At 32.1% G+C, this 27,379-nt stretch overlaps 1 protein-coding gene across 4 annotated transcripts in view; it reads right to left on the bottom strand.

The window, feature by feature from the left end:
- Nucleotides 1–27,379, bottom strand: part of ARB2A (ARB2 cotranscriptional regulator A) — a 425,319-nt gene that overhangs the window by 281,038 nt on the left and 116,902 nt on the right. For 3 of the 4 annotated variants that reach the window (XM_076008184.1, XM_012751806.2, XM_076008183.1), the window contains one exon: nucleotides 24,291–24,482. The exons of the other annotated variant lie outside the window; for it this stretch is intronic. In XM_076008184.1, coding sequence (XP_075864299.1) covers nucleotides 24,291–24,482 — 192 coding nt within the window. The remainder of the gene's footprint in view (nucleotides 1–24,290; nucleotides 24,483–27,379) is intronic. 4 annotated transcript variants of the gene reach the window in all.

Raw genomic sequence — 27,379 nt, forward strand, 5'->3', positions numbered from 1 at the left:
AAGATTTATTTTTAAAAAGTGTTTTTTCAACTTTTAGATCATAAGAGTTAAGTAATCTAGTTTAAATTTTTATTCTTGTGCCATTGATATATTAATAATAGACATACAGAAAAAAGCTACAGATTTAGAATAGCATTTTATAAAAGTTCCAAATTTAGATAAGGGAGCTTTGTATTAATTATCAAAATTGCAGCAGCAAAAAAAATACTGAAGGGCAATATGAGAAAAGTAACAAGACATCTACTGGGATATATTAGAGAAGAAGTAATACTCTTACATTCTTCTTGGACATATTTTCTGTACAAAAATGGAAAGCTTATAAGTTCTTCAATGTTAACACAAAGTCTAGTGGTAGTCAGTAAAGTCTATAAAAAGAAATACAATTTTTTGGTAAGAGTCTTCAAATTAAAAAAAAAAGCAGAAAAGTGCTCAATTGTAATGCATTCCTATGTTAAAATAAATTCTTTTGTAGCATTATGTACACATCTAGAATCAAGTTTCTAACCACGGCTATAACTCCAAAACACTGTAAAATAATTCTGTTTTTTTTCCTATCAATGCATTTTCATTTTTACTAGAACTAATTACCTTTAAATAAATGATTCAGAGATGTCAAAAGCGACTCTCAGGGAATGTTTCAAGAGGTCCCAGTTTCCTGAATTATAGCCTAGAACATCTGCTTAGCAATCTGGCAAGTAGTATGAAGCCAAAACAGTGTATCTCATATATGGTAGTTGTATCTGACCTCAAGAATGTGACAGCTGGCTACTTGCCTATAACTTTATACTGTAAAATTCTAAAATTCTGCATGCAAGAGACACTAGTAAAAACAAGTGTGCCAACACCAGAAGCATGGAACGTATGAGGAAAACAAGTTGCTCTAGGAAAGTATAATTGTTGGCTTCTTCATGCCAAAGGAAGTAGAAAATATTGTTTAAAGAACTTTACTTATAAAAAAAATTAAAGCAACATTAAGCCTATTCTAAAACTAAAAGAAATAAAATTTAAAATTAAATTGGATCCTCTAAGAAATAAAACACTTAAGAAACAAATTCTCAGAAGCATTCTAACATACAATCAGATAGAAAAAAATGAGTTTATCACCTACATAAATACAAATTAATTCTACTCAAAATGGTAGTCAGCATTCATAAGCCACTTGACCTATACTCTTAACCTAGGAATGCACATATCAGTTGGAGGGTGTTCATAAGTGGACTGTCAAGTACTGCAAGTAAACAACATTACACTATCAGAGACAGCAGCGGTCTCAACCTATCTTCACTAATCAGCAAGGTTGTGATGCTTACACAACCAGACAAGAAATGACAGTCAGTCAATCTAATCTACATTCAACTTGATTTGGGGATTTTTAATTAGTCACAAATTCAGAGGTCTAGAAACACAGCAATACTTTATTACCTCCAGGATCACAGCTGACCACCAGTTACTATTAATAATGAAGCACATGTATCCTCAAGACCACTTACTGGAAAGGGAATTCGAAATTTCTCACTGTCTACCATGTTTTCATAAAATTCAAAATTGTTTCAAAGGTGATTATAAATATGCTTGATAATATGCAGATGATAATGACAAAGCAATCTTATGAAAATGTGTATTGGATAATTACAATAAGGACAATGAAGATAACTGATAAGCTATGAAATTGGAAGTTTTATTTGATGCAATAGTAGAAGTCTGAAACAACAAGGTCTCACTTATTTGGCAGCCAGACATGTAGTACTTCAATTGCATAATATTCCTGAACCCAAAAATGTACATCTAACTGTCCATACTAATCTTCAATTATTATATGGTAAAAGATACACCAGTAAATAAAAACTACTCTTATGGAAATCATACCTAAAATAATTCAAGAATGACTTACATGTGAAAAGAATATTAAGAAATTCTAGTAGGCATAGAGTAAGCAGAAGACTTTCAGATAGAAAGAAAACAAAAGCAGAGGCAATATAATAAGAGTACCAGCTAAGTTCAAGGAATGGCAAGCATTTCAACTGAAGCACAAAAATACACATGGAAGAGAAAACTCCAACTCAATTGTAACTTATGAGTAGCCTTTGTTTGTGTATCAAATGGGCATAATTATTAATAGTTAAGTTACCCTTCCAAATGTACTAATTTCTAAGTTATCATATACATCTTCCAATTCAGCCAACATTCTTTTTTCTAGTGAACTTTTTATGAAAGTATTACATACATATGGAAAAGTGCACAGACACTAAGTGTACAGCTTAACAAATCTTCACAAAGTGAACACATCCATGTAAGTAGCAGTCAGATTTTAAAAAAATACTACCAGCACCCCAGAAACTCCTATCATAAAGTCACCTACCCTTTAAATTTAAATTTTATCCTGATTTCTAACACCATAAATTAATTTTGAATGTTTTTAAACTATTTATAAATGAAATTACAATTTGTACTCTTTGTGATTGGCTCCTTTAATTCAACTTATTAGGTCGAGAGGTTCATCCATATTGTTGCATGTAGTTGTTTGTTCATTCTTGCTGCAGTAAAATATTCAATTGTATAAATGCAGCACAATTCAAATTTATTATTAGAAGAACTGGATTTATAGAATAATTAGATAATAATTACAATAATTAGAGCTACTTTCCTACTATTGATGAGCATTGAGACGGTTTTGATTTTTAGCCACATGAAAAATAATACTATGCACATCATTGTTACAAGAGTGGTGTGCCAGAGATATAGCATATTGGTTCATGAGAGTCTATTGTTATATTTTCAGAAATTTTATGAGTCTGTTGTTAAACAAAACCACTACTAAAATTAAATTATATAATCTTAAAAATAAATAAAATATATGGGAAAAATAAAATACTCATTACTTCCTGGTCATTTTACTATTAATACATTCTATTCTTATTTATACTCTTGGGGTTACTTATGTCTATTGTATCTGTATGATGGAGATATTATAAAATAATGGGAGGCCGGGCGCGGTGGCTCACGCCTGTAATCCTAGCACTCTGGGAGGCCGAGGCGGGCGGATTGCTCAAGGTCAGGAGTTCGAAACCAGCCTGAGCAAGAGCAAGACCTCATCTCTACTATAAATAAAAAAGAAATTAATTGGCCAACTAATATACATAGAAAAAATTAGCCGGGCATGGTGGCGCATGCCTGTAGTCCCAGCTACTAGGGAGGCTGAGGCAGGAGGATCACTTGAGCCCAGGAGTTTGAGGTTGCTGTGAGCTACGCTGATGCCACAGCACTCACTCTAGCCTGGGCAACAAAGTGAGACTCTGTCTCAAAAAAAAAAAAAAAATAGTGGGATACGTTGCATCTCTTTCCAACTCTATGTTGGAAAGTAGCATTACACTGGCAATTTGAAATTACCATGTTCGGTATAGTTACACCAAGGAAATTGGCAAATGCTACAAATCAAGGCTTCATTTATCATTTTGTCAATGGTCTAGACTTAAGAAACTAATAGAAAAATGTTAATAACAGAAATTAAACTTAAAAGTGTGTCTTATCTATAGCTGTTATACTGTGAGTAGCACAAAATGTTAAGGAAATAGTCTGCCAGTGTTTGAAAACTATAATCTGAATCTCAAAGAAGGTATTCACATAATTGACAAATTAAATGAGGTCTGGAATACATCTTTCTTGCTTCACTTTTATCTTGTTAACATAAATGAAAATAACAACAATTATCCATATCACATCATAACCAACAATCTCAAATATAACCACTGGATGGCTATGGATACAAGAGTTCAGCAAAAACCAATAAAAGCATTCTATGAGAATCAATTGGCTATATGAAATTCACTACAAAGAATATTGTATATTTTATTATTTGGAAGTGGAACTGCTGGGTCACAAGGTGCAGGCACATTCAGCTTTAGTAGATACTTTCAGTTTCAAAGTGGTTAGTGTTAACTTACATTTATACCATTAATATGTGAGCATGCCAACTGATCCAGGTTCTCCATATGTAGCCAATATTTTACTTTCTAAAAAGTAGCACAAAAATAATATAATTCTCTAACATCGTTCAGAGATGTAGTACAATTTCAATCACACCATTTATGTGAAATTTTAAAAAGTTTGTTCACCAAAAATCTCAAACTACACTTTCATGTGCTCAGTAAAGAGCTGCTCTGCACTAAACTTTAACCCAGTGGTTCCCACCTGGGGGCACTGTTGCCCCCCAGCAGGCATTTGGCAATGTCTGGAAACATTTTTGTTACAATACAGGGGATGCTATTGGCATCTCGTAGATTGAGGACAGGGATGCTGCTAAATAACCTACAATGCACAGGACAGCCACCACAACAAAGCATTATAAGACCCAAAATGCCAATAGTTTTGAGATTGAGAAACCTTAAACCCAACCAATTCCTTAAATATATAAACTTGATTGGCAGAAAAAGAAAAAGAAGCAAGTGAGAATAAATGGAAAAAACCAGCATAGCAATCCACTGTTCTAAGTAAATGTCACTATATTTGATAAACAACTCTATGTATATAATCTAGTGCTCACTATGTCCAAGGAGCATCTTCATAATATGTAAAAAGCACCAATATGTTATCGAAACAATTATTCAAAGATTACAATTTTTTACATCTCATTTTGTTCTTATGTAAAAGATTATTCAAAGATAACATCTGAATTCAAAATTATTTTTAAACATTTTCATGAAGATGTTATTTTTTTTCCCTAAAAGCCTACTGGCTTTAGGTTAATATGGCATAAAAAGAAAAGAATGCTGGGAGGCCGAGGTGGGCAGATTGCTCGAGGTCAGGAGTTCGAAACCAGCCTGAGCAAGAGCAAGACCCCGTCTCTACTATATAAAAATAGAAAGAAATTAATTGGCCAACTAATATATATAGAAAAAATTAGCCGGGCATGGTGGCGCATGCCTGTAGTCCCAGCTACTTGGGAGGCTGAGGCAGGAGGATTGCCTGAGCCCAGGATTTTGAGGTTGCTGTGAGCTAGGCTGACGCCATGGCACTCACTCTAGCCTGGGCAACAAAGCAAGACTCTGTCTCAAAAAAAAAAAAAAAAAAAGAATGAAAAAGAAAATTTTGGCAAACTCATACATAGGAAAATTAAGGACTACTCTATTAAATTTTAATTTGGAATACAATGTTATTTAAATAATAATGTTTATTTGTAATTACTGAAATTAAATTGGTACTTCTGCTGGGTAGTAAAAAGTGAATTGACATTATTTCAGTATTTTTATCATGCTTGAACACGGTATACTAAAAGCCTGTCCAGAAGTAGTAATGAACAGTTAAACTGTAAAGCAAATTATTGTTCTAGCAGTAAGAGGGCAAGATGAAAACTCATTTTGTTCTTTCTTAAAACCCCAAAACATTTCAAATCATTCTAATTGAAATCTTCTCTTTATTAATACTTCTAAATGGATATTTCCCCTCTTAAGAAAAAATTGTCCCCATTCAAAATTTGTGATTGCTAGAATGCAGAAAGAGATTGTGAAGGCCAATGTAGAACTCAAAAAGTTTTATGAAAAGTTCTATGAAATTAGCTTTATTCTCTGTCTCTTCTTAAAATCTAAAGTAAAGGGAAGAGCAAGGCTCAAGTAAGGATAACGAAAAATTTTTCGTATTTCCAACAAATAAATTTACTAGTAGAAAAACATCTGATTATAGTTCTCAATAGCAATTTTTCAATGGCAAAAACAAATTTTAAAATGATAATAAATTAATCTTATTTGGCGGTAATCAAAAAAAGTATGCTTGTTGAGTACAACCACTGCCTGGTGGTAATTAATATATGATTACTATATATTGCACAGTATAAAAGAAAGATGAATACTTTGGACCATGACTATATTCTTTCTTTTAATACCTTTCATGACCATAATTCTACCTGTGTCCTCTGTTTTCAGCAGCTGCAAAAGAGAAACGTCAGTTTGGGAAGAGAAAAATTTTAATAGACGCAGCATTGACCGTGTTTTGATCAACTCTACATAGAACAAACAATCACCAGTGGTTTTGTTTGCTTTTAATCCCAAAATGTCACTTCAGGAATAGTCTTAGACACTCAATATATTTTTAAAAATTTGTAAAAATTTAATATAAGCACATTGAATTTAAATTGGTTGTAAAAGGTAAATTGGGTAATTATATGGTTTTATGGGCCCTTCTTCCATTTTCTGCCTAATACAATTTCTGTAAATGCTTTTCAGATGTAAGTAGTTCTAGAATGTATGACTTCAGTAACAGTAGCTTTGATCTACTAACATTATCTTTTACCATTTAAGGCTTGAAGCATCAGATACTAGTATGAACATGGTTAGCTATACTTTTCTAGATAAGACATGGAAACTGAAATCAAGGTTGGGAATTTCTGTAAAGGCTAGGCTAAAAAGAAATTCATTTCATTTTCAAAAATCATGTCTCATTCTCTAAATAACTTATGACAGCAAATCTTGAATGATTTCATGAATATGTAGTCTTATGAAAATTATCAACAAATTGTTCTATTTTTCAATTTGTGTTTTCCTCATATTGGTAGTAACTAAATAAAACAGGGTTATCTGTTCTAAAGAAGAAAATATTCTCAGGAAAGAAAAGTATTTTTTAAATTTTCTCTGAGTTTCCCTACATTGCTATAATAACAGACAAAATCAGTTATATCTTCCAAAGTATCATATACAGTAAGATACTAAGTTAAGAAAGTACTTTTACTAATGCTAATACAAACAAATGAGTAACTTTCCTATCAAATCATCTTTGATAAATATATGTCACTCAATAAATAAAGAATTTAGGGTCAAGTTTTCCATGATTGTTTTTATAACGATATATAAGAAAGACTCCCATATTCATTACCCAATTGGAGGTTTATGAACATAAAATCTGGCATGTATGTACTTGAAAACTATCAATGCTACAAACACTTTAGAGTTCATCTAAGTATGCCTCCCTTATTCCGTTGAAGGAGAAAAAGATGACTAACTACACTCAATAACTTTTTTAGGGCCCAGAACAAGTAAGTGAGAGAAGGAAGACTGTAAGTCTACAAGGTTGTACTATACTGTGTTTCCAGACATAACTTTAGAAAAAGCAATAAGGGGGTATCAAAACTGATGGCAGAACGAACAAAAGGCCTAAGAGGTGCTCTCCCAAATAATAACTAATATTAAAAATATGCAAATGCAGTGAGAAATAGGAAATAAGCATATTCCTTATCCTAGCAGATATGTAAGTATTCCTTCTTGCAAACATGTTATTTGCTGAAGCCTGCTCCTTTATTCCCACTTTACAGTTCACCAACCACCACATTCCCAAACCTTCCACTTCTCCCCACTCCACGACACTGACTATCAAAATGTTTGGTTCTACCTTTCTAATTTCTATGTAAACAGACCATCTTTACTTCATACACATGCTGTCTACTCCACACCTGCTGTTCTAATTCAGTCTTCTACAAGGAATTTACTTATGACTATCTAGACATGGATGAGCTTGTTAATTTTCTTAAATTTTTGTGGAGTGAAAACTGCTGACTGTGTTTATGTACCAGGTGCTTCACTAGTTCTGTATTTTCAATTAAGAGCAACACTTAGTATAGCAACTTCCTTTTTCCATTCCCTAAGCAGTTAATGATATATTAATGAATACATTAAAACAAAAAAATTCAATGTTAAAATTATCTGAAATATCTTTTGCAAAACAATAGTTATTATTTTAATTAGGAGGAAATTTTTAAATCAGAAGGGAAATATAAAAAATTAGATTAATTTTTGAAATTAAAAATGTAATACTATGTTGCCCAGGCTGGTGTGCAGTGGCTATTCATGGGCGTGACCATAGAGCACTGCAGCCTCAAACTCCTGGGCTCAAGCAATCTTCCTGCCTCAGCCTCCCAAGTAGCTAGGCTTACAGGAACAGCTGATGAAAATGTAAAAGTTAAATGTAGCCATCACTGCTTTGGGAGAGAAGAGTATGAGTACTTTGGGAGAGAAGAGTATTGTAATAGTATAAATGCTGAATGTGATATTAAATATCCATCTATCTGACCTCTTTTATTCATCATTATATATTAGTAGACAGATTTCATCCAGCTATACACATGAAACATTGAAAATGTTTTCACAATTTTTTCCTACTGCTATCTAATGAGCTCTTTGCTTAGTTTTTCAACAAAGATGTTCAGAGAAAAGAAAATAAAAAAGTGCCAGCAAGTTAAGTCACAGTATAAATTAATCTGCATGACAGTAGGAGATACTATTTATGTTATGATTAATTATCCTTTTTCTTGCAACTTCATAACAGGGGGCTTAGACTCATAGCTACAACGATTCTTCAAAGCATCTGCATGATTAAGTATACCTTTCAATGAGAAAGAAGGAGATGATCGAGTCAGAGAGTTGAGCCAAAGGTATATGTCATACAAATGGCTTGGGAAGAGTCTGATGGTATATAAACCTTAAAACAACATGTGTCAAATAGGATTTTCAATTCCCTCAAGGTTAAAAGTTCACTCCTCTTCAGTACTCCCTGGCTTAATTAATGATATTACCATCTCCCCCATTACACAAGTCAGAAACCCAGGTGTCATATTTGATTCTTGCCTTTCCTTCATTTCACACATACAATCAGTCATCAAATCCTACTGCTCCTCTCTATTTTAATCTTTCTTTTTTTCCTTCCATTTCTATACACACCCAATGGTTCCTCAGTAGTTGTCTACTATATTTCATATATATATATATATATATATATATATATATATATATATATATATAACTTCAATAGTACCTTACTGGTCACATAATCTACTCTTCAAACTTATAAAAGAATTAACTTTCTAGAACACAAATCTGACCATGTCATTTCTCTATTTAGAAACTCCTCAATGATGTGCCATACCCTTAAAGCTGAGGCTGTGATCTCTGCAGCCTCAGCTTTATACTCTCTCACATCAAATTCTATGCTCAAGCTTTGTTCAACTAATCTCTCTGTTTAGAATATCTCTCCCCGCTTTCCAGGGCCTACTCATACTAAAAAACTTTATGTAAATATCACTCTAGAGTGATAGATGAGAGTTAAGAGGTGCCTTCAATATGCCTACCCATGGTATCCTATGCGTATAGTTTTTGGTACCTATCAGGCTGTGGTGAATTTGCTTGTCTTCCTTTCATTAAATATAATGTCTTGAGGGCAGGCACTATTCTTTATTCACTACTATACTTCTCTAAACTTAGAATAATGTTCAGCCTTCTATAAATACTTGATGGATCTATAGATAAAATGGAGGATTGATGGATAAATAAAAGAACAAATTTGATAGAGAAGGTTAGAACAAAATGTTTGCTATCAACAACTGTGTTAAAAAATCATTCTCAGAACTCTTATGTTTCTCTTTCTAGGTACAGTTTTGCCTTGCAGATGACATTAGTCATCTCTTGAGAATAATATTAGAATCCTATCTAAACCTCCAGTGCAGTGCTCACACTAACCTAATCTCTTGAGGTCTGTGTCTTTATAACAGCTGACAATACAGATCCAGAAAACTCATTGCCAATACAAGAAGAGGCCCAGAAGAGACTCACCTAATAATGCTTTATAAGGAATAGGATATACAGTGGCAAGATTTGTAAAAGAAAATGGGGAAAAACAAAACACTAAATAATTACCATCTCCCCTTCCATCACTATCAACACTCATTAAATATTCATCATGTCATACCATTATAATAAGAATCTGTATACATCATGTTCCTATTTGAGAATAGGGGACTGAAATCACATACTATTATTTTTCAATAGATTTAACAAAAAGGATGAAGTCTACCAATAAATGATATTTCTCTTTTGCTAATAAAAATTCATTTATCCCTCCATCTATAAAAAGTTTTAACAATAATCTTAAGCACAGTCAAAAGTGCTTTTCATACATTTTATCATTTAATCTTCAGGATAATCCTATGATCTTGGTATTATTATTATGCTCATTTTATGAATTAGAAAACTGAGACAAAGACAGTTCATAACACTTGACCAAATTATACAATTAATAAGTCACAAAGCTAAAACTGGTCAGTAGGCATGTTTAACCCAAAGACTATGTTCCTATGCACTAAACTACACTGTCAGGCAATGGAGAAAATGCATGGTCCCTGTCCTCAATAAGCTTATAGTTTAGTGAGAGACAAACACACACACACATAAAATTTGTCAAAATGGAACAGCTTTTATAATGCAAGTTGTTACAGATATATACGGTACATAAGGGATTACAGCATAGGAAGTACTTCCTAAAACTACTGTATGTTAAAGGCTGAACTGTATTATTCCCATGCATTAAGAAAGTAATAAATTGAATTACAGAAGTTCAAAAAGATGAGACAATTATGTGTCTTTCTTCTAAATGCTTCTTTAAGCCAATTCTTAATGTTAGAATTACTTGTCTGAAGATAATTCAAATATACCTAAATTGAAAGGAAAAAATGACCATAAAGAGCAATATCAGAGCTTACACAGAAGTTCTCAGGGATTAAAAAAGGAATTAAGACTCTTCATACAATTATTTATATCCAATTTTATTATTTAGAGAGAGTGTATGTGTCATCCCTTGGTATCCATGGGAAATTGGTTTCAGGACCCCCAAGGATACCAAAATTCACAGATGGTCAAGTCCCTTATATAAAATGGCCTAGTATTTGCATATAACCTACATACATCATCCTATATACTTTAAATCATCTCTAGGTTACTTATAATACCTAATATAATGTAAATGCTATATACATATAAATAATTGTTATGCTGTATTGTTTAGGGAATAATGACCAAAAAAATTCTGTATGTGTTCAGTACAGACACAACCATCCATTTTTTTCAAATATTTTCAACCTACAAGTGGTTGAATCCAGGGATGCAGAATCCAAGGATACAGAGGGCAGACTGTAGTCTCTTTTCAAAAGCAATCTTAAATCCCACTGCCTATGGCATATATACAGATTTGAGCATCATGAAGCACACAATATAACAAGTTAACACCATTCATGCCAATTTTTTTCTCTTCTAAGAAAAGTGTTTCTGTAATATGTTACAACAAAATGCTTAAGCAAATGATTCACTTGAAGAGTAAAAATTAAATTTCCAATAGAAGAACTCAAATAACTAAACCTTCTCTCTGGCTAAATAAATGAATGCATTTAATTTAATCATAAAATACAAACACTATACCTGTTTTTCATTTCAAAATTAATTTTTTTATTTTATTACACCAAAATAATAAATGGAGAAGCCTTGGGAAATTATTGGGTAAATGTTTTTAATTGTTTATACAGTACTGACTATCTAAAAATACATTTCCTTTTTAAAATAGACTCATGGCTTTAGACTTGCTAATATATTATTGTTAAGTGCTTCCTACACAGCCCAATATTTTTGTCTAAAGTGAACATTGCAAATTGCACTGGATGGGCGATAATGAAAAAGCAACACCATTTATAAATTTTGTATAAGTTATTTTCCACCTGAGAGATTTCTTGGATCTCTGAATTTCACCATACAGTGCCACAGGCAGAAACGGAGAGAAACTAAACAAATGCATCCTAGAAAGAGAGAAAATGCCTGCAGCAGCAAATGACCTACCTACTGCATACCTTGCTATATAAGCTTCGATGTTATAATTTGTTAATTTCTGGGGAAAAAGACAATAACCAATAGTTTAAGTTTGTTCTGATAGAAGCATTTAACTTCAAGTTTTTGATCACAAACACAATCCATTCAATAGGGCAGTATATTTTCAAGCCACTACAATACCAAGTAAATGTGCCTGTAAAGTTTAATGAAAGGACAATTTTTTGCCATCAGAAAATGCAAACTAAGAAGTACATTACATTTCTTTAAGAAAGTTTAAAAATATTCTTGGCATCTGCTTCTCTAGATAAATGTTCTCTTAAATATTTTCAAGACCAATGCATTGTAAGAAAAGATAATTTTATTCAAATATGCAGCTCATGGTATGAATAAGCAAGTACTTATTTCCCAACAGAATTGACAAGTCTTTCAAATAATGGTTTATTTTTTAAAAAAATTACTAGCTTAGCAATTTGGAATTTTTAACATACAAAGGTATCTGTATGTGTGTTTGTGCATGTGTGTTTATGCATGTATATGCAATCATAAATGTTCAAAACATACCTCTTTTTTAATAAAGAAACAAATTGGTAATAATTAGTGAGTTATTATTTAATATCCTATTTTCAAGCTGTATCATAACAGAAATACATAAATGCATAGACATATTACTTCATATCTTAAATGGTATCCTTTTTAAACTATGTTTCCAATCTACATGTATAATCACAAAGATAACAATTTGAAAGAATTGTTTTGAAATGGCTAAGTTACAGTAACACTTATATAAGAAAACTAAAAATTATAACAAAAGTAATGGTCTTCATTATCAAAAGGAATAATAAAGTTGAACTGCCTACTTAACAGTACTTTCCCTAATTTTTGAAATAAATTTCTTTTGGAGAAACATTTACATCATTTTTAATTATCATTGTATTACTGCAGAAATAAAAGGCCAAAGGAGACCTTCTTACAAATATTAATTTTCTCCAGTGATATTAGAATATTTCCCCCCATAGTTTTAATTTATAAAAAAAATAAACTGTGAAATAACTTATTTTCATTGAGAATTTAAATGATAGTATATATGTTCATTACAACTTAAACTCCAGGTAACAAAAAATAGCAGTGTGCTATGCTATGCCATTTCTATGTGGCACTCCTAACCTAATATTTAAATCTTACGATATTATAAAATCAAATGTGAGTGGCCTTGAAACAATATTTTTTATTAAAAATTGCAGTATATATCCAGGTATGGTGGCTCACGCCTGTAATCTTAGCACTCTGGAAGGCTGAGGAGGGCAGATTGTTCAAGGTCAGGAGTTTGAAACCAGCCTGAGCGAGACCCCGACTCTACTAAAAATAGAAAAAAATTAATTGATCAACTAAAAATATATATACAAAAAATTAGCTGGACATGGTGGCACATGTTTGTAGTCCCAGCTACTGGGAGGCTGAGGCAGTAGTAGGATCGCTTGAGCCTGGGAGAATGACGTTGCTGTGAGCGAGGCTGACGCCAGGGCACTTACCCTAGCCTGGGCAACAAAGTGAGACTCTGTCTCAAAAAAAAAAAAAAAAAAAAAATTGCTATATAACTAACACACTATTTTTGCTCTTCACTATTAATTAGACTTCTCTGAAAACCTTCAATCTTTGGGAGGCATACTCATCTATGTATATTCATTTCATAAACATGGTACCATCTTCTTTCCAATAAGGATTATAAACACAAACCAACACCACTTTTCTTAAGATTGTTGGTATCTTAATGCATTCTTGGTAGTATGGGGTTATTAATTATATTATATTTGGAATAGACAGGTAAGAGTATATTCATTTTAAAACACAAAATTAACACTATTCTAAATATACAAAGTATACCAACTGTACTTTACCTAATTCTCATAACACTTCACTGCAAATTTTAAGCACTGATTTGTTTTCTCTAGAAGAAAACAAAATACTCTATGTTCTTGATAAAAAGAGTTAAAATACGGTTCTCTTGCTATTTGGAATTACTGTTGAAATTCAGTCTTAATTTGAGGAAATAATATTAAAAATAAGAAATAAGTAATTAGTATATATGTTTTTTTAAAATTAAATCTTTAACATAAGTAGGCATCAGTTAGAATTACTAATACGTATTGACCTAGGCAATTTATATTGGAATTAATATTTTTAAAAATGCCTTTTATTTGTATCATATAAATAGTTGAATAAAAGCAAGTAAGATATCAGAGGTAAATAAAATCAGAAGCATGAAATACTTCTGAACAGTTTCCCTGGAAGCTAATAATTATCCTTATATTCACATATTGGACATTATTTTCTTTAAAATATCTTATTTTACTGATTATGTAAATTTAATCTAAAGCTTGTTGATTTAAGCTTAAAGCCCAAACTATACTTTCTGTACCACTGTCTCCGTTATTTCAAGTAAAAGTTTAGAGTATTTCCTACTAAAAGCTGATGTTCCTTCTATTTTAGTTCTTCTCAAATTAAAGAAACCCAGGGGATAAGTTGATAAATACTGGAAGTAAACGAGTTTTTAAACCATGTTTAAGAAAAACAAAAGTATAAAGGCTAAAAAACAACAGAAATCACAAGTAACAATGAAATGCACACCTGATCTATCTTTTAATCTTTTGTTAAACCCCTCCAACTTAAGAATTGTCAACTAATTATGCCATTTTATTGATGACATTTTTCTCTAGGGAAGTTATATTAAAAGTTTAACCCTGGAGCAAGTCACTGCTTTTCTGACCTTTGAAAGTGTCCACAGCATTGATTATAACTGCAGGAGGTTTACCTTCTACCCAGAGAATCTCATCCTGCACAATCTTACATACTCTCTCACTCCCCAAACAGCACTGATTCAGCAATTCAGACTGCTTCAGTTGATTAAAGGACCATAGAAAAGGGATCAACAGTTAAAGTGAAATAAAAAGGAGGGGGAAAAAAAAATCCAGATCATGGATATAGTAGCACAAAGCTCAAGAGAAAAGCAGATTTGAAAAAGACATCAGAGTAACTCAAAAAAGAACAACATGACAGAAATTAAACAAGATTTTTACATTCACCTTCTATGTATTTAAACTCTCTCAACCTCCATTGAAATTCTAATCATATACAAACCCCAAGGCTTTTGACATACTTTCAAAAACCTACACCTTCTTTTTCTCTAAGTCTCCAGAGTCACTTAGGTAGCCAAAAAGGTAAAAAACAAAAACAAAAAAACAAACAAAAAACCCAAAATTCAAATATTCATGTAATTGAGAAAAAGAAAGACCAAATTATAATTATAACCAAGATTTTTCATGCAAAAATTGTGCCTATTGAAAAATCCAGTGTTTTTCCTCTTGCTTTTAGTGAAAAGACCTTGGTCTGCTTTGAAGATTATTTGAAATCAGGTGTAGACATGGGTAGAAAAATAGATACTAGGCATAGGAGATCCTGTAGTATTCTTCTTAGGATAATGGCAGAATATCCAAGAGCTCTATAGTATTATAGGTAACTCTTCACTGGACTATAGAAAGTATATGTATGTTTAATTATAATAGTTAATTAGTTCAGTCCTATAGACAATCTAGATGCAGACAGCTATCAAAGAATGGCTTACCGTATCTATCTCAGAAACAATGACCAAAAATTCCAGAAGGTAATTGGATTTTCAAAACTGAACACAGTTTCTTCCCCCTACCCAGTTTAGTCATGACAGGGCCAGAAGGTAATGATATATCTGCCATGATGCAACAAGCAGTCCTGTCTCCTGTCAAGAGTTGAAATCATAAAGGAATAAGCTGTCGTTAACAACCTCTCTCCAAACACTAAAGCTGTCATCTCATTGTTTTCTTTTGCTGGCATGGGGGCTGGTGTGGCCTCTTATACCTTGTCAGTTAGTAATGTACTAAGCTTTTAACCTTTTCTGGAATTTTTGACTCCAACAATCTTTTATGACATATATATTGTAAAAACATTTTCTTTGATTAATTTATATTTTCTCTCAAAGTTTGCTTTTAAACTTTGGAATTAGTGATCTTAATTTCAATCTATAGGTTGGTAGTCTCATATTTCAAATAAGAAAACAATTAACATTATTTAAAATTTTTTTGAGATATATATTTCAGTGGTCTCTGTTCAACCATTCTTCAAGGGGAAAAATATCAATAATTATTTAAAGGAGTTGTTTGCAGTTTTATATTCTAAACATTTAGTAAATGTTAAATTCATTTTGAAATAGTTAAGTCAATAACCACAATATCATGATACCATATTTCAAAAACATTTTCTTTAAAAAATTTTTAATTGTAAAAGTAATAACTTCTAAAATATAAAAGTAAAACCTGCTCAGAGTAAAAAATAAAATTAAAAATTGAGAGAAAAACTGAAAATGAAAAGTAAAAGAAGAAATCTCATAGTTTATTGCATAAACTTCTAGGTCCGTTAATGCATATCCACGTATGTATGTAAATGTATGTACATACATGTGTAAGTATACTTTTTAAACAAATGATCTCATTTTTGTGTTTTCATCTAATAACTCTTAGACATCATTCCTTATAAATGAACACAAACATATACACATATAACCTGTTCTTTTTAATGACTACATAGTTTTTCATGATATGAATAAAGTAACAAATAAATCAAATAGTCCCCTATTGGTGAATGTTCAGGTAGTTAGAAGATTTTGTATAACTATAACTGCTATTATGAAATCCTTGTACAAATACTTTGTGTACTGCTCTAGTGTAAATTCCTACAAACAGAATGTAAAGTGAGTGTATGTATTAAATTTTGGGAGCTATGATTAAGCTGCCACCTAAAAAGATTAGTCCCATTTACATTCCCATCAGTATCTAAACTCAGTATTATCAATTTATAACCAAACAACTATAATCTGCCAAGCTGATACATTGAAAAATTACACCTTATTTTAATAAGCATTTATTTAATTTTCATAAACACTTTCAATGACAAGCAAAAAAGCATCAAAGCCTATAAGTTATTTGATCAAAGGTATATTTAAAAGTGCCAAGCACTTTTCATGTTTTTGAGGTCTCTGAGACCTTAATCATAAATCTCTTGCCATATTCTATATTCTGCTTGCATTATATGAATATTAAATAATTTCTCATAATCAGCTAGATAGCATTACTTCTCTTAAAAACAACTATGTCCTATATTGACATGGCAATTTTATCTTCTTACTATTATTAGGAACCATAGCTACCCATTAGAATCCTATTCAAATTTTCCATTCACCAACTTTGTCAAATACTTATGTTGAAGTAGTGAGATCTTGCAGTATTTAGTTGGAAGACTAGGAATTGAGGGCAGTAGTTAAGGTGTTAACAAAAAGTTGATTATCCAGATCACTGAAAAAAATCATACCCTATTCTAGATAACTATAATGGCCCCATGTACATTTATGAAGAAGAATCCTAATCCTGTAATCAATCAGCTTTATAATGTGTCTCTCAGAAAAGGGAAAGAAGACATTTTGGACTAGTGATTCTTAAAAAAAAAAGGAAGGAAAACCCAAAATGGAATGAAAAAGAAGAATCAAAAACTCAAAGGCTAAAATAGAAATATTAACCCATAGCTTATTAAAAGGAAGTAAATGATTTAGAAACTAAAAAACTCTAACTCAACTTTCAAAGTATGCAATTCATATTAGAGTCAAGTAACAGTTTATGTACCATTATAATAATTTCTATGAGAAAATCCTAAAATATGCCAATATGATGAATATTGCTACAGTAGGAGATCATCTCCTGAGATTCACAAAGCATTTGGTAATATAGAAATTTATTTTAATGTTCTTTGTTTTAAAATGATTTGAGTTGTAAAGTGATTATGTATCATTGGAACAACCAGATTAAAAACATGGAATTAAAATGCTACCTTGGATTCTTTTGATTATCTGTATTCCTGCCATAAATCATATTAAAATATCAATGAAGAAAAAGAAAAAGTAAAAAAAAGAGGGGTGGTATTCACCCATCGGGACAAAACAAATGGGAGAGAATAGAGGATACAGGTGTCAATGGATTTGTAGAAGACTCTATGCTGATGGGAGTGGATACTGGCGTGGCATTATAGCAGAAATTCTAATTGAAGTGCCTCCAGAGGGAGATGATGATTAAATGCAAGCAAATTTATCAACAGAAGTCTGGAAAGACTCAGAAATAAGGGCGCCAGGTACCTTGGAAAACCATGGAAAGAAGGGGTAAGCCTAAAGGCTAAAAATAGGGCACAGTTGCAAGTTCAAGCAAAGTGCTGTTAACTCGACTCTCTAAAAAACAAAGAAACTAAGAATCCAAAATCAAAAAACAGGTCATAATTTCACATTGTGTGGCCAACCTGTAAGAGAAAAGAGGTTTTTCCTTTACAGAAATGTAATCTAGAGAAGGACTACACTATGGAATATCAGATCTTAAAAGAGGAAGAGAGAGACACAAAGCTCAAATCAGGTGTACTAAGCATAAATCCATATAAATGAAAAAAAGAAAAGAGCTCCATTCCAAAAGATGACTGAAGAACTTTAAATATCCTCTGGAAGGATTAAAAGAAAAAGTAGGAAATCCCCCTAGAAACTACAGGAAATGTAGATTGAAAATAAGAGAGAAAAGATAAGACAACAGAGCAGAGGCTCAATCCAGCAAAACCAAGTGATAAGAGTTAAAGAAAAACAGAAAATTAAAATTATCAAGAACATAAAAAAGTTTGTCATAACTAATTTTAAGAGTCCAGTATAAATTGAAAGGAACCACCCAGTGCCAGACAATGAAACAAAAAGGACCCACACCAAAGTACAGGAAATTTCTTAAAAGCAGTATGGGCCAGGCGCCATAGCTCACGCCTGTAATCCTAGCACTATGGGAGGCTGAGGTAGGCAGATCATTTGAGTTCCGGAGTTGAGCAAGAGTGAGACCCTGTCTCTACTCAAAAAAGAAGGGAAGGAGGGGAAGGGAAGGGGAAGGGGAAGGGGAAGAAGGGGAAGGGGAAGAAGGGGAAGGGGAAGATGGAGAAGAAGGGGAAGAAGGGGAAGAAGGGGAAGGGGAAGAAGGGGAAGGGGAGGAAAGGAAAGGGAAAGGGAAAGGGAAAGGGAAAGGGAAAGGGAAAGGGAAAGGGAAAGGGAAAGGGAAAGGGAAAGGGAAAGGGAAAGGGAAAGGAAAGGAAAGGAAAGGAAAGGAAAGGAAAGGAAAGGAAAGGAAAGGAAAGGAAAGGAAAGGAAAGGAAGAAAAGAAGGAAGGAGGGAGGGAGGGAGGGAGGGAGGAAGGAAGGAAGGGAGGGAGGGAGGGAGGGAGGGAGGGAGGGAGGGAGGGAGGGAGGGAGGGAGGGAGGGAGGGAGGGAGAAAGAAAGAAAGAATTAGCTGAACTATTAAAACAAAAATATATAGAAAAAATTAGCCAGGCATGGTGGTGCATGCCTATAGTCCCAGCTACTTGGGAAATTTCAAAATGAAAATTATTTTAACCTGGAATTCTATGCCCCTATTCAATTGTTAAAATAAAGTGAACAGGTAGACTGAAGGTATTTTTCAGAAATGCAAGTTTTCAAAAATTTATCTTGTATTTGATGGCTCCAACAAAATCAGAACATATATCAAGAAAGCACAGGTCATTAGATCCAGGAAATAGAAGCTCAAATAAAAAAGAGAATCTAAAGAGAGTTGCTTAGAAAGTGACTAGGTAACTAAAAGAGAGTACTCAGAGTAAGAACATAAAACTATGAGATTATCTGATAAGTCTGATCAAGTAAAATATTACTAAGAGGTCAATGGAGAACTTAATTAACAATTATTACAAAGAAAACAGAAAAAAATTCAAAACTAGAAAATTATTCATTTCATGAAGACAAACATGTGTACCAAAAATGAAAAGCAATATAGTGAAAAGCAATACTCAGCTCAGCCATTTGCAATATTAAAGTTGTAGTAATATTCTAAAGCTTGACTGTTAATTTAATCCAGAAGTTGTGAGGATGGAAAAGAGATCCTCATCTACTATAACAGAAAGTAGCTTATAAATTAAGAGATAACACTATAATTTGAAAATATGGATAGAGAGAATTTAAGTGACATCAAAAAGTACCAAAAATTGATTAAATCTAGGGAACAGAACTAACAGGTAGGGAAAGATTAGGAAAAAATAACAATTATTTGGTATTATGTCTTTTGATTTAATTTTGCTTTTATGATGATATGCATGATCTGTAGTTTTAAGATATTTAAGTGTATATTTTCATTTGTCTTCTTTAAGATATGTCATATTTCTTCAACAATATGATTTATGCCTTTACTCTCAAAAACACTCAGCCTCTGTAATATACTTTTTCTCCCATTCTTTTCTGTTGCTTTTCTGGAACATCTCTTGGAAGAGTGCATCTTATTCTGTTCTCCATGACTTTTCATCTCTCTATCACATTTTTTTTCTCATTTCTTCTGTGCTGTATTCTGCATACTATATTACTTAACTCTAGTTTTCAATTAACTAATTCTCTCTTCAACTATGCCTGATCCTTGCCATGATCTGACTTTTCTTCATGATGATGAATCTCTTCCTCATATAATTTTAGTTTTTGACTATGAATTCATCTTCAGTAGGGATTTATTCTGTGTTGTAAAGTATTGTATAAGGCAGTTTTATGTTTGTTTATACCAGGTCTCCCAGGGGTTTTATCAGTCCAGAATCCAGTTTAACATTAATTGCAGTGCTTAAGATTTTCACACTACGTAGACTGTCTAAATTCAAACTTCAAATCTAAATCCACGTGTGGGTTAGGATCTGGGGCTTCAATTTCCCCCACCTGGCACCTCTGGCTAAAGGAACTCTGTTTTCACCTCTGGGGCAGTGAGCTGATTTTTCCCTCCCAGTCCCCCTTTTATCTAAAGGGTGGCAACTTCCAGGGTCCTAATTACATCCAAGGATTTTAATTTCAGCTCCTGCCTCTCAGACCCAAAGCCTGTGATGTAGATCCTGCATGGCTTTGGGTTTATATCCCATCACCTGTCCCCTGGAGTTTGCCACACCCTCGAGGGATTAACCACTGTGGCTATAAATTCTCTCTTGTACTCACACATTTAGGGAATCCTTTTCTATTGTACCTTTTGAACACACACAACTAATTTTTTAAATATTTTTGCTGTTATGTCTTATCCATTATTTTTATGTGGATCTAGTAGGAGGGAGAAGTGCATAGGCCACCATGTTACAGAATCCAAACCGTATAAATTACATTAATAAAAATATTTTTAAAAATTCAGGCATAATAGCATGAATAGTATATTAAAAGTAAGTAATTATGGAAATATCAATTTTTCTGAATAACCCAGCTACTAGAAATTAGGCAAAATGTTACCAAAGTGAGGTAATCAGACTCCTCATGAAATTATTAAAATTAATAAAATTGTAAATCAAGTCAGGTATGAGTCAGTTATAGACAATATTTTGAAAGTATGCTTCATAACTTAAACTTTTACTTTTCCACCAATTCAATCATAAAAAATTTTCTAGAACTGCTCAATTCTTGCTTTAAAAACTATAATTGCCATCAAGTTATATCTTAGCCATTATATGTAGAATCTGAAAAATATAAATAAACCTTCAACTAACCCAAAGAGTATTATCTAGTAGTTCTTGTGTGGTGCCTGAACTAGCAACATAAGTATCACTTGGGATATTATCAGAAATGTAAATTCTCAGACATAACCATATCTTCTGATTCAAAAATCTAAGGTTAAGCTGGGCATGTGAGCTCATCACACCTGCAATCCCAGCACATTCAAAGTGGGAGGATCACTTGAGGCCAGAAGTTCAAGACCAGCCTCGGCACCATAGAGAGAGCCTGGCTCTACACAAATAAATTTTTAAAAAATTAGCCAGGCATGGTGGCATGATCACACTACTGCACTCCACCCTGGCTGATGGAGCTAGACCTCATCTCAAAAAAAAGAAAATGTATATGAGAAAAGATCTAAGAAGAAACAAGTATGGGTAACTCTCAAACTGCACAATCAGAGGTAGAGTAATTAGTACTTGGCTATATGAAATACTGTTTCTTACTCCAAGTAATATATTATGTAATGAAGATCATTAGACACCAAAAAGATTAAGCATGGTAACCTCAGAAGCACTTGCAAGATTTATCTGATATGCACAATTTCCCTAGCATGAAATCTTAAAACATTTTTGATAATAAAGTTCTGAAGTATCTAAACTACAAGGATTGGAGTACAAAATATGATCTATGGAGCCCTGAGGGTTCAAGGAAGAAACAAGGGCTGTTGTGGGGGTGGTTCCAACCTTCACTCCCTCCTTCAACCAAAGTGGCTCCACAGATTTAAACAATACTTTTCACTCTGAGACAGGGTTCTACTCTTGAAAAAAAATTTTTGACCTTATAATGACAGGAATCTGATTTTAGGACTTTCAATCATATACCAAAAATCTGTAGGGAATATACAAAAATATCATTAACAACACTGAGTAGAGATGATATTGTCTGGCCTCCAAAATATTGGAAGTTACTTTAGTTGTGATATGAAAACTGACAGACCATAAAGACCTTTTGCAAACTATGAAAATTGTTTAAATACAATTTTACAAAAAGTCCAGACAAATACAAAAACAAAGCTAATATGATTAAAAAATAAGGATGAGAAAACTTCTTCTTCCCCATTAGTCTTCCTCTGCCTGCTCCTTAAAATACCATCCTTCCTCTGAACACACCCCACTCACACATACAAAACAGCCTTTGAAGAAAACACTATGAAAAGGTAAAGCCAAAGTAGTAGAATTATTTTATCAAGATTTAAAAGAGATGGTGGTTTTAAAATGTTCACCATGAAGAAAATCACCACAATAAAATTCATATTCATTTTTTAAAATAAAGAGAATAAAGTAAATAAACTAAAATTTCAATATGCACTATGATGCTTTAAAAATTAGCTGCTGTTTCTCACGGAATCATGAGTTGCCATTATTGGGAAAAGCAGGAAAAGTTCAAGGCAGTGAAATGCTGTTATCTTTAAAACACTATTCCTACATCTAAGAATAAAATGACTTACTACTCCAATGTTATTGATAAACTTCCTTCTCATGTTTAGAATATTAACAGATAGTTTGTTCAAACAAAGACGTTCTGCATGGCTTCTCGTATACTCTTTCACCTCAAAAACCTTACACAACAAAATGTTCCAGAATAGGAAAGGTTTAGGTGATCTATAGCAGGGACAATATGATTAAATAAAATACTGCACCAAGCACTGATACGTTGAAAGTATCTCATTTTCCTTACTCAGCTGTATTTTCAAATATTCATTGAATTGTGAACATATTTCACATACAATGTTCTTCTAAAGTACATGGACAGGATCTGTTCTAACCACAAACAAATGTATCAGAGAGAAAGTTCATTTCACTACTCAAGACGTGAAAAACCGAACAATTTAAATATAATACTTTATGTGAGTCACTTCAGTCCAAAACTCAATTTATTTTAGTTACTTCAGTTCTACTAAAAAACTTACTATTGAAGTTAGCGACCAAACCAAATGTAATGTGTTTGTGTTCTTTGCATATATCCATGAAGACTGGAAAAAATATACAATTAACCTAAGAAATGATACTTCTAGTTTTTAAGGGTTTCAAAATCTATTAAAAAATATTCTTTAGGAGCTGGGCTGAGCCTTCAGATTATCATTTCAGAGTTAAAAGAGTAATGGACATATTATCTTTGACCCTTGTAATCATCAATGTATCAAAGGATTCCTTCCCAATTTTAATTACAAATTGTAATAATATAGCTCTTATAAATCAGACAAATAAACCATACGTGGACACATATATTCCTTTACTTTTTATATTAAGTCTATTATACAAGATGCTGCTTTATTTTTTGTCCAAGGAAAATCTCTACTCAGGTAAGAAAAAAACCCATACTTTGCAAAATTTCGCTATTCACTGTAGAACTTAAGAATGAGACAATAAAACAAAACAGCCAAACATTTAGCTTTAGCAATGCCAGTTTGGAAAAACAATTTCACTATTACACGAAAGAAAACCTTGAACACAATTTTAAAATAGCAATTCAAAAAGTCTGAATGCAAATAAGAATACTCAATAAACATTACAATTTACCATTTTGTATGTCTTATGCTTACAGCATTTTATTTGTGGGCTCTAATATTTTAAAGAAATGACAGAAAGCACTGAGTTATTCCAACTATTCTTTTAAAGAATAAGAGACTAATTTAAAGTAGCAGATCTCCTTTAGTTTCTAACTTCACTAAATTAGGTAGGCAAAGATTTACAAAAGCAGTCATGATATCATTTTCAGAAATATTTTCAATAATGACGATAAATATTTGATAGTTTAACTGATATTTCATGTAATTACAAAACAAAAATATTTTAGAATGAAAAATAATTCATTTCAAAGACATTATCCAAATCTTTGTATATTCAAGATATCATTTTGTTTTTCCTTGTAACTACAAAAAAAACGCAGAATAATCTTTCCTACAAGTAAAATAAATAATAATTTGAAGATAAGATTATGCATAGGATATAGTTTCTGAAGAGACATAATAAAATAATTTATAACATATAATAAAGCAGAACTATAAAATGCCAAAAAAAGGAAATTGCACTTACATCCACAGCTCTTTTAATAAAAGGTATCTGTGTGCCACTGTCCAGATCTTCATTTATAATAAGCCTTCTAGCCCACTGACCTGCCCTGACAACACCACTACCATGAATTAAAACCATCAGTTTCTGTGGATTTGTCAAAGCATCCTCACTCATAAAGATAAAACTCTTTGGTTCACTCTCAGTGGCATCTACCTGTAATTAAAAAATAAAAATAAAAAATAAATAAATGTTTTCTGATAAGGCATACACATAAATGAGAAAAATAATGGTTATTACAAATTATTGAATGGTTATTATAGAATTATAGAAAAACTTTAAAATAAAATTAAAATATTCAGTAGAGATTAACAATTACATATAAGGTGGATGAGCAAGACATGACAATAATTTAAATATAAAATATGAAAAATAATGTAAATATGTCTCCCTATATTATTATATATTAAGTATCATAATGTCATTATAAATAAGAATAAGTAATTTTTTAGTGCTTCCTATAATATGCCACCTGTTTTAAAAACATTATCTTGACCATAATTGTGCAGGGGTTTAAAAAATAAATAAATGAATGATAAAAACATTATCTCATTTAATCACAATCCCATTAAGGTGGTACTACAATTATATTCATTATTATGATATATTCTTATTATTATGAATTATAGATGAAGAAATCAAGGCTTAGAGAGTTTAAATAAGTTGCCCAAGGTTACACAGCTACTAAGTCTATAATTCTATAATGGAAATTACTGCATCTATAATAGAAAACGCAACCCCAATTGGAAAATACACCTATTGAAAAATCATATATTAGCCAGAAATACTATTAATATTAAACTTTTAAGGAAGGAAAGGAAACTATTTAAAAATTCAAAAACCTACTGTTCTATGTAAATGGACTTTAACTCAGATTGTGAATACAGAATTGTACAACAATTATTTTATGAAGCAACATTATTTGTGTATTCAGATAACCTTACTTTATGTGTCAATTACTTATGGAATAAAAAGTCAATATTTTTATATGTTTTGATTGTGCTTAATATTTAGGTTTTTAACTAGATGATGTATGATTTAGATTTGAAAGACACAAAAGCCTTTTAGGAAGGGATAACTTCCCAACTTTTCATTACATATGCCATGACACGCTAAATGGTATTCCACATCAGCAGTGCCCAGCAACAGGGAATGGAAGTCTTTGTGTAGCTGGGACAGAGCCAGAAGCTGAAGTTTTGATGGCTTGTAATATACAAAGATAAACTCTATCCACATGCTGTGTAATACAACGGCTCTTCACTGTGTTAGTAGTATATGTTCATACAATTAGCAAAATAAGAAATATGCAAAAACTCCAGATGCCAAAAAAACCCAACCTGGATTCTAAATAATCACGATAATGCCTGGGAGGAGAAAAATAAACTTTTCTATTTCTAAAATAATCACATTGGTCTCAACAATAGATGCTTCAGCATTTGTATAAACAGAACACAAATGGCAATTATTTCAACAAGAACAGCATGGCTACAGGGCTTAAGAAGAAATATCACCTTCTCATAGAAGCCTTCCTTGACTACCCTATTTAAATTCCCTAGTCCCCAAGACTTCCCTATTCCCTTTCCTTGTTTTATTTTCTTCCATAGCATAAACCATGATCTAACATATCGTATGCCTTACTTCTGTTTACATATTTGTTTATTCACTGTTTGCTCCCTCAACTAGTATGTATAATAAGGCAAGAGTTCTTTGTTTTGTATCCATTTATAGTTCCAGTACCTACAACAGAGCCTGGCACATCGTAGACACTCACTAAATAAGGGAATGAATAAACATTTGGAATGAGGAATCATTGCCAGAGATTTCCTTTAGAAAAAAGGCATTTAACTAAATAATGCAATCTCTTAAATGATTATAATACTTGTCTGGTTCAGAAAGCACATATTGAATATTAAACTAACGCATAATTATAAAGAATTTTAAAAGAGCTATACCATGTTGAGAATTAAAATGACATAACGGTAACTTTATTATAAAAATACAGAAAGAGAGGTATGAAATGTAACACAATCACATTAGCTTTACCTGAATGCTAAGTCTAGAATAAGCCAATTATGATGATGACAATGAATGTGACTGAAGCCACATAGGAAGAGAGGTGGATGAGAGATAGGGAAAAACCAAACCTGAGAATACAAATTTCCTTTTACCTAGGAACATTATATGAAAACAGAAGAATCACTCAGTTAAAGAGGTTCAAAAAAGAGAAAATGGTGATAAGAACAAAAGAAAAAATTAAGAGGCAAAGCTGTCAGTGTACAAGAAAAAAGAGGCCACAGGAGTTTTTAGTCATTCAATTACCAAAGAGTACATCTAAACACGCACAAAGTGCCTCTTAAAGTCAGCGAGGCTTTAATGGATCCCGGAATGGCTATGGAAATGGACCTCTACTTACTGTAATGAAAAAACCTGTAGCCATAGACTTTCCAGTAGGTACTGATCACTGTCTCTTTTTTCCTATTTGACTAAGTCCCCTGTTACCAAGAAACTGAGTCAATTTTTTAAGCACTGGAATGTTGCCACTTTGAAGTCTAGAATAATCACTTAAAACTAGAAAAGTACTTATTTTCAGAAGATAAAAATGTACTTTTTATATTATAATGCTGCTCAAGAAATTTTAAGGGGATACAAATTGAGGTAGCCATGAATAAATGAAGAAAAGTTTTACTTGAACATCCAGAAAAGATGACTTTGAAAATATGAGAATATCAGAATATTAAAGAAAAAACAATAATGAAAATGAACAATGTAATATTAATGATTAAGGTGTAAGCAATATTTGAGCTGGTCACTGGCTAATATTCACTTCAATTTAACAAAGAACTGTGATTCTGCACATGGTAACTAGAACTTATTCTATATAAAGACAGTGCTAATTTAAAATAATAAAATATCTATATGAATAAATTTTTATCCATTGACCTAATTAGGTTTGGACATAAGGCTGTTCCAAGGCCATTTATCTTCAAACAGTAATAATCCATTAAAATAAGCTTTCATTAAAGAATATACACAAAGGTCATTCCAGTGTACCA

This window comes from Microcebus murinus, chromosome 11 (genome assembly GCF_040939455.1).
Source record: "Microcebus murinus isolate Inina chromosome 11, M.murinus_Inina_mat1.0, whole genome shotgun sequence".
NCBI classification, from domain to species: Eukaryota; Metazoa; Chordata; class Mammalia; order Primates; family Cheirogaleidae; genus Microcebus; species Microcebus murinus.